The 9586-nt window shown below is 36.8% G+C and overlaps 1 protein-coding gene across 1 annotated transcript; it reads left to right on the top strand.

Annotated features, from left to right (window-relative positions):
- The first annotated feature begins 6177 nt into the window (after nucleotides 1–6177).
- LOC103508690 (SRSF protein kinase 3-like) lies at nucleotides 6178–8102 on the top strand. The gene is made up of 2 exons (XM_008473262.3): nucleotides 6178–6364; nucleotides 6625–8102. Exons 1-2 carry the CDS (start codon nucleotides 6304–6306, stop codon nucleotides 7992–7994), a joined length of 1431 nt encoding a protein of 476 aa, XP_008471484.2. The 5' UTR covers nucleotides 6178–6303; the 3' UTR covers nucleotides 7995–8102.
- Nucleotides 8103–9586: the final 1484 nt, after the last annotated feature.

Genomic DNA, 9586 nt, shown 5'->3' with positions numbered 1-9586 from the left:
GCATGCACATATAAAACTCTTAATAATGGAATACATGAATGGATTAATTCCATACGAATGAATAGGTTGGATAGCATTTGAACGATTGTAAAATAGCGATAGGATACACTAAAGCGCGTAAACAAGCGCCTAACGACTAATACAAGCTGCCTAACGGCTAATACAAAGCGCTAAACCGTGCCCCTAATACAAGCGCCTAAAGCGCTAAACAAGCGCCTTAAAAAGCGCTACATTACAGCGCCTTAAAGCGCCTAAAAACAAGCGCCTACCGCTAATTTACAAGCGCCAAAGCGCAAAAACAAGCGCTAACGCTTAACAAGCGCCTTTAACCGGCTAATACAAAGCGCCTAAAAAGCGAGCATAACAAGCCGCCTAAACGAAATAAAGAGCGGCCTAAACCGATAATACAAAAGGCGCCCAAAGCGCGTAGACACAAGCGCCCTAAAGCGCTAATACAAGCGCCTAATACAAGGCCCGCCTGTAAAAGCGCTAAAACCGGAAGCGCCCTAAAACGGCTAATAACGGGATTTCCTAAAGGCGCTAAAACAAGCGCGCAAAGCCGGCAAAACAAAGCGCCTTAAACCGCTAATTACAAGGCGGCTTAAGCGCTCATACAAGCGGCCTAAAGCGCAAATACAAAAGCGCCTAAACCGCTAATACAAAGCGCCCCTAAAGGCGCCTAAAACAAGCCGCCAAAAAAACGCTAAATACAAGCCCCGCCTAAAGCACGCAGTGGGCCTACTACGGGCTAAAAAATTCCCGGAGGGACGGACCCAGCTTGTTTCGTTTAAGGCGGTTTATACAACATTTTCTCGTTTATAAAGGTTTAGCAAAGTGGAAGAGCAAACTGATGAAAGCATGACAAATTTAAACAAGTTAAGAACAAATTCTGATTTATAGAGGTACCTAATTTTAAAGTTAAAAAACGTGTCCCGAATTTTTTCTGGGACAAAAACGGAAATTCGGGACAAAACGCCCCAAAATGAAAAACTGAACGGGACGCCGGGACACCCCCTGAAATTCGGGACTGTCCCGGCCTATTCGGGACGTTTGGCAAGCCTACTTATATGAGCAAAGTTTGTCGGGAACACCATAAGAACAGGAACAGAGAAGGACAAAAAAAGGAGAGATATGGGTAGAAAATAAGGATGAAATGGGAGATGACGTGCAAGGAAAGAATTTAAGAGAGGAAATGCAAGGATTAATCTGACAAAAGGAAAGTTCCCTAAGAAACTACTGAAACTAGATTGAGTCGATGTTAAGAATGTGAAAGCCATGACACAAAACATACTGGTACGTACCTCTAGATGACGAGATGACTAGGAGAAGATAATACAAGTCCTGAGGGAAGCAGGAGAAATTAAATTATAAGAGAAAGCATTATACGAAGTCATTACGGGTTGGATGAACTTTATTCACGTTTTTTAGATGGAAATACTTCATGAAGGTATGTCAAAGAATCTCGAAGTCTCTCCCTCTCTTCCTAGACTTCCCTTTTTATCCTCTGGCTTTTATTTTTATTAAAAAAAAAAATCTTGACCTTCATAAGGTTCATTAAGACGTCACCCTTAAGCTTTTCAGATCCTTTGCTTAAATATAACTTGACTACAGACAGTCCACGAGGTCCTCAAACCTTTTTAGATTTTATTGGCGTGGTGTACGAGTATTAAGTGTTTTTGAACTACATACAATGGTGTATTTGTGTTTTAGTCTGAGATCTTAGGTTATTGCCCTACATTCCGTTGTTCTTTAGAACTTCATCCACTTCCTCACTGAATGTATATGAATTCTGAATGATTCATTTTGGTTACGTGGTGGAAAAAATCCCGAACATTAACCTCTTCTGAATAGAGTACACTATTGTGTATAGGTGGGAATATTATGAATTCTACTATTGTTGAGACACCCCGGATACGATGTTCTAAAATTTGAATTCAATTTGGATTCTGAATGATTCATTTTGGTTACGTGGTGGAAAAAATCCCGAACATTAACCTCTTCTGAATAGAGTACACTATTGTGTATAGGTGGAAATATTATGAATTCTACTATTGTTGAGACACCCCGGATACGATGTTCTAAAATTTGAATTCAATTTGAAAGAAAATTTATTACTCTCGGAGAAATAAAAAGTAGGTAAAAAGAATTAAAGAGAGAATTCCTTCGCTTGACTGGAAGAATTTGAGTTGGAAGTAAAAGTCGGTCCCAATGTACATTTGTCATAGTGTATATTGTACCGGATGTCCCTAATGAATTTTGTAGGATTGCAACTTGTAATAGTTCAGTAGTTGAAAGGTTTTAAAGCAGGGAATAGTTATAATGACTCGATTTAAAAGTGAGTAACTGTTACAATCTTACACGTATTTACCGACAGATTATACTGCACTTTGGCATTGTGTGCCCATAGTTTAACATTTAAGTTCCAGAGTTTTAAATAAGAGATTTTACAATTTAGAGTAATGTATTTCCACCCTGGTTGCACACTTTTTGCTGATGCTAGCTATCTGGCATTCTAGTAAACTAGAGGTATTATACGATATATCCGTATTCCGTTTATCCTATCTTTTTTCCCTAACCGCCCTATCCATCACTTGTGTCTTTAAAATTCAGAAGTCTCTTTTTGCTTCTTGGTATAATATTCTTTTATAAAAATTGCATGATCTTCATCAGGATTTCAAAGATGTGGTATTATTACTAGTAAATCGAATCCTAAGCGAAGTTTATTGTTCTACTCTTGTATCACTTTCGGTTCAGTTGAGAATTTTATACAAGTGTAATCAGGGATCCATACAAGATATTTGCACTCACAAGAGGGTGTAGTGTGCATGTGAACTTTCTGAGAAATGAGTGGCGTTATAAATCAAACTGTTCTCATATGGAGCTTTCATTTCACTATCTTGACTCTTGCTCATGCACACCCTAAGCGAAGTTTATTGTTCTACTCTTGTATCACTTTCGGTTCAGTTGAGAATTTTATACAAGTGTAATCAGGGATCCATACAAGATGTTTGCACTCACAAGAGGGTGTAGTGTGCATGTGAACTTTCTGAGAAATGAATGGCGTTATAAATCAAACTATTCTCATATGCAGCTTTCATTTCACTGTCTTGACTCTTGCTCATGCACAAGTAGTGCTCAGTGCATATTCTACTTCCTCAGAAAAAATCTCTTCGCTTTCAGGCTCCGAGTATAAACTTGGATTTCGTTCCTTATGGCTAAAAGCCACCCCGTCTTCCATAGGGTGGTATCGTATACTGTGTAGCTGTCATATTAAATTTACCCCAAAATGAAAGACTTAAAAATAATAATGAACTCGTTTTCTCATTTATTGGCTTTTTATTTTGTCAAGCCTCCATGGAGGAACGTTGTAGAAAGCCGCATGTGACTTTTGTCTTAAGTGTCTCATATATCATCTGATGATATTGTTTTGGGCACCCAGACTCCCTCCCATTCTTTCTGTTTTAACATTTTCTCTATTGCCTCTTCTACAATCTCGAATGGAGAACTTCCCTCTTGCCCCTTGGACTGAAAATATTTGCCTTTTACAAACTGAGGACAGCTTTTTCAGTTATTTCCTCAAGCACATTTTCGCCTTGCAAATTCTCTGGCAACTTGAGCTGCCCTTATACAAGCCCACGTACATACGTACATGTAAAGGGTATACATCCCAGAAGTTTTCAGATCTATCAAGTCTCCTTTTCCTTGTTCCTATGTGGTATTTCTTTAACTTTATGAATCCTTCGTTTATAAAAGAAAGTAGGTGAGTAAGTAGCGGGAGATTTTATGCAGCAAAAGAAAGTAAAAGATAAGGCAGTCCTTGAAAAGTTAAACGGCAAGTTTTGAAAACTTTTTATTGGAGGCTTTCAGTAATTAAAAATTTCTAATCACGTCTTGACTTGGCTGCTTTTTTTTATTTAAAAAAAAAAAGAAATTAAAAATGTATGTGTGTTTTCAACTTTTTATTTTTTTATTCGAGTCACCACTCAATTTTTCTCATTAAAAAAGTGGTCGTCTGACATTTCTTCCCCTAGCAATTGAAACAGCTATAAATCTTAGGGTTGTATCGACGCAAGGCATACAGTTTGTCGCGTGATATGTTTCATTCCCTTACAGGCCTTAAGACGTTCTCTCTTTTCTGGATTAAACTTTAAATTTTTTCACCCCAGAAATAGTAAGTGCTCGGTTTTATTCCTGGTACCCTAATTCGGTTGCTGTCTTTCTGCTGTATATTTCACTCTAGTGTTTTGGTATGCAACTGATGTTGCTCTTGGCGTTTGGTCTCACGTTTTTGCTCCTGATTGTTATTCCTGATGTTATTGGGGGGAAGCAGGAAACTAAATTATGCTTACCTTATCTTACACGTACAAAACAACGTCTTTTCCTTCTCTCTGTCTTATGCATAGAGCATTTTTTTCTTATCCTGTAGTGTTTCCCCTAAAGTAGACATATTGGAGCTCGATTTTTTTCACTCGCTTCTGTTTTTTTCTCTATTTTTTACGTGTTTGGACTGTTTTTGCTTCGTTATTAATTGTATCTCTACTCAGAGGATCACTCGCCTGAACTTTGTTAACCACGTACAGTGGGACCTTTAGTTTGGAGTAAATTGGAAGGCATATGTGCGAAGCCAAATTATTATTATTATTGTTGTTGTTGTTGTTGTTGTTGTTGTTGTTGTTGTTGTTGTTGTTGTTGTTGTTGTTGTTGTTGTTGTTGTTGTTGTTGTTGTTGTTGTTGTTGTTGTAGGTGATAACGAGAATCCAAGGGACCAGCTCATTTTTTTCGTTTAAGGCGGTTTAATACAACATTTTCTCGTTTCTAAAGGTTTAGCAAAGTGGAAGAGCAAACTGATGATAGCATGACAAATTTAAACAAGTTAAGAACAAATTCTGATTTATAGAGGTACCTAATTTTAAAGTTAAAAAACGCGTCCCGAATTTTTTCTGGGACAAAAACGGAAATTCGGGACAAAACGCCCCAAAATGAAAAACTGAACGGGACGCCGGGACACCCCCTGAAATTCGGGACTGTCCCGGCCTATTCGGGACGTTTGGCAAGCCTACTTATATGAGCAAAGTTTGTCGGGAACACCATAAGAACAGGAACAGAGAAGGACAAAAAAAGGAGAGATATGGGTAGAAAATAAGGATGAAATGGGAGATGACGTGCAAGGAAAGAATTTAAGAGAGGAAATGCAAGAATTAATCTGACAAAAGGAAAGTTCCCTAAGAAACTACTGAAACTAGATTGAGTCGATGTTAAGAATGTGAAAGCCAATGAAAAAGTTCAAAACATACTGGTACGTACCTCTAGAGGACAAAAAAAGGAGAGATATGGGTAGAAAATAAGGATGAAATGGGAGATGACGTGCAAGGAAAGAATTTAAGAGAGGAAATGCAAGGATTAATCTGACAAAAGGAAAGTTCCCTAAGAAACTACTGAAACTAGATTGAGTCGATGTTAAGAATGTGAAAGCCATGACACAAAACATACTGGTACGTACCTCTAGATGACGAGATGACTAGGAGAAGATAATACAAGTCCTGAGGGAAGCAGGAGAAATTAAATTATAAGAGAAAGCATTATACGAAGTCATTACGGGTTGGATGAACTTTATTCACGTTTTTTAGATGGAAATACTTCATGAAGGTATGTCAAAGAATGTCGAAGTCTCTCCCTCTCTTCCTAGACTTCCCTTTTTATCCTCTGGCTTTTATTTTTATAACAAAAAAAAAATCTTGACCTTCATAAAGTTCATTAAGACGTTACCCTTAAGCTTTTCAGATCCTTTGCTTAATTATTCACGTTTTTTAGATGGAAATACTTCATGAAGGTATGTCAAAGAATCTCGAAGTCTCTCCCTCTCTTCCTAGACCAGTCTGATATATCTAGTATTCTTTATATACCTACAAGAAAAAGAAGAAAAATGTCAACTGATTGATTTTATACTGTATCGTAATCGTATGGCAACTCTGTATCAGAGCAGATCGTTAATTACATTTTAATCGTTTCTGTCTTCTCTATCAAAGCATATCAAGGACTTTCTCATGTTGATACCTATTTCAGTTGGGTTCCAATAAATTATTTCCTCAATTTTGTATCGATTTATAAAATAATTTAAATAACAAAATTGTCCTGGAAATTACACGTAGCTATAAAGGATCAATTTTTAAATAATTTCAAGAGGAAATTTTAATAAATAAAAAGTTCGTTTGATATGAGATTTTGAATTAAATAGGGATTGCCTGTCCCTTGAAATGGTCCGATAGTACCTTGAATGACGAAAAATCAATTTAGCTCCAAGCTATGTACTCTCAGTTATTCCACATGTCTCCTATTTACCTTCTATCTGACATGTGCTTCACTGGTAATAATTTCATATTTTAATATTTTTTCCTCTCATAAAAAACATTCGCTCTCTTTTTCTATCGTATTTACTATCAATCCGAGTTTTACGAGCCATTTAAATTATTTTCATAAATTCATTGGTTTATTGAAATGTACAAAGAAGCACATGCTGTGAAGGCCCCTGGTATCAACACAGCCGTGTATTATTTCATACATTCATCTTTCTTTTGTAAATTGTAACGTTCAATTTGTTAATTCTATCCTTGCATATGAATTCAGATTTCTCCTCGGAAGACTTTTTTGATAGTGAAGAACCCTCTTATGAATACATGCATGGTGGATACTGTGCCCTAGATATTGGAGATACCTTGATCAGCACCTACTTCATCATACGGAAACTTGGCTGGGGTTTCTCATCCACTGTATGGCTATGTTGGAATATAGAAACATCTTCCTACGTGGCTGTCAAAGTTATGAAAGGTGCTCCCAAGTTCCTTCATATTACTCGGAATGAAGTACAGCTGTTAAAAATTACTATCTCGAACCATCACGAGTACCAAAACCATGTGGTCAAGTTTCTGGATCACTTTACAGTTCTGGGTGATAATGGAGTACATGCATGTATTGTGTTTGAGCTGGCTGGTCAGACTCTCTCTGAATTCAAGTCAATAAATTACTTGAATATGAATTGTATGAAAGATATCAGCAGACAAATCCTAAAGGGATTATATTATTTGCATGAGGTGTGTGACCTTGTACATACAGATCTTAAACATGACAATATACTAGTCCTTACAAGTGAAACACTTGGCCAAAAACTTGCCTTGGAAGTGTACGAAGTTCTCAATACTACCAATGTTCCAAGAGACTTCACTAGCAATCTTCCTGAGAACAAAAGAAAAATCAGACAACCTTCCAACGAATATGAAAGACCATTATTTGAAAGCAAAGTCATAGAATATCATAGATTTTTACAAAACGAAATGGAGCGGCTTGGAATTATTCACATGACGTATACAGGGAGTAGTAACAGTAGTTCGTCTCATTATACGAGCGACTCGTATGAATGGGGCGTTGCTAATCCAGGAGATTTTCGTCGTCCTGTAGATTATTATTCTACAAATTTCAAGCCACAAAGAAGAAAACATAGTGAAGACAATGATGAAAAAATATTTGTCAAGATAGCAGACTTGGGTTACGCGTACAAGAACAACGCTTTTGAATTCGATTACATTCAAGCCAGAGAGTTCAGAGCTGCGGAAGTGGTTCTAGGTGGGAAACTAGGCAAACCTGTTGATATCTGGAGTACGGCATGTATTACATATCAAATGGTAACTGGAGAATATCTTTTTGATCCCAACTTGAACGACTTTCAACACATTGAAAGAATGACTGAAATTCTCGGGGATATTCCTGATAAAGTATGCAACCAATCCAGGCTCAAGGCCGAATTTTATGACGAGGATGGTAAATTGTTGAGCAACAATGTTGAACAGATATCTTTGACACATCACCTACAGGAGAGAGGATTTTCAAAGAGCGAATCTCTAACGTTCTCAGACCTCATACTTTCCATGTTACATTGGGATTCTGATGAAAGATTCACTGCTGCACAATGTTTGAATCACCCCTGGTTTCATTCATATTGAGTGCTCCCCCCTCATTAGGAAAGTACGTATATGTGTTCCTAAGATGTGAGTGTATGTTATCTAAGATATCATCAATTCAAATTGCATAATGTTTTTCTACAAGAAGTGATAAAAGCTTGTAACACGTTTTTCATTTCGAAAGTAGACAACGTGTATTTTATCTGTTACACAATGAACTAGATTTTTGTGTGAATACAGAATACCTTTGGATGATTTTCAACATACTTACGAACCCGAAAAATATAATATGTTAAAATTTACGTTTTAGAGTTCCTACAAAGAGGTACTCATAGGTTGCTCTAAAGTTAGAGCTTTAATCTCTGTGGCTCGAGTTTTATTCATATGTATGTAAATGGTCTGCTGAATATTTAAGTGGGTGAGAAAAACTACGTACGAGTATCAGTCTGTATCTAGTATTCTTTATACCTACAAGAAAAAGAAGAAAAATGTCAATTAAAGAGCTTTAATCTCTGTGTTTTCCTATGGCTCGTTGTTAAAAGTAGATCGATAGAAAACGTACATAGGTCGATAATAGAAAACAACAACAGCCTACGCCAATTGTGCCATGTATATTTTGTAAAGACTACCGAATTCTACTTTGGACAACATTGATATATTGGGGAGGGGGGGATTATGTCCTAATTATAATGTATTTGCATCGTAAACAAAAGTCGTCAGCTCAAATTAGAATTAATTTGCCAAGGAGGTTGTAGTTTGTACACAACTCACAATGCAGCGGAAGGAACCTTTATGCTACATAGATGTTCACTGCTACATAGATTCCAGGAAGCTAGAACAATTTACATAGTTTTCATTCAACTCGTATGAAATTTGAAATTTATGCACTGTAAATGTATTATTATCATGTGCTATAATTTTTCAATTTGCACGTTGAAAAATTGAGAAAGAAGATTAATTAATTTTCTTTCAATGGGTATATTTAGTTTTTACTGATTTTAATTCAACAATCACTAGTGTCACAAACATTAACGACTTTATGTGGAAAGAAAAACGAAAATATCAGTCAAAGTGGTAGAATAGAAATTGATGATACTGCAGATACTGAAAGATATTCACCCGGGCGAGAATCACGCTTACAAGGCAGCACTAGAGTGAAATATACAGCAGAAAGACAGCAACCGAATTAGGGTACCAGGAATAAAACCGAGCACTTACTATTTCTGGGGTGAAAAGATTTAAAGTTTAATCCCAGAAAGAGAGAACGTCTTAAGGTTGCCACGAAGATGACTTTCTCTACGATGCGATGTGTGCATGGTGTCTAGTGTTTACCTTTACTTGATATAAGAAATTGCCAATTAAAACGAGACAAAGACTGTGTTCCTTCGGCTTCAGAGTTAGAACTGCAATAAATGATCATCATATGTACATAAGTTGAATAGCATTGATAACATCCCCTGAGGAAATGTTAATTGGAGAGTTAGCAAATTGAGTTCAAGGTTTCTTCCTGTGTTTGTTTGGTCTTGGTTCGTTGCTTTCCGTGAACTTCCTCTCAGATGAACTTTCATGTAAATTTCTAGAACATTATAAAAGACTCTAGCGAAGCTTTAACTTGACAGTTTCTTTGAACCATT

This window comes from Diaphorina citri, unplaced genomic scaffold (assembly GCF_000475195.1).
Source record: "Diaphorina citri unplaced genomic scaffold, Diaci psyllid genome assembly version 1.1 scaffold424, whole genome shotgun sequence".
In the NCBI taxonomy this organism is placed as follows: Eukaryota; Metazoa; Arthropoda; class Insecta; order Hemiptera; family Psyllidae; genus Diaphorina; species Diaphorina citri.
This window is presented reverse-complemented; position numbering and strand designations above follow the sequence as displayed.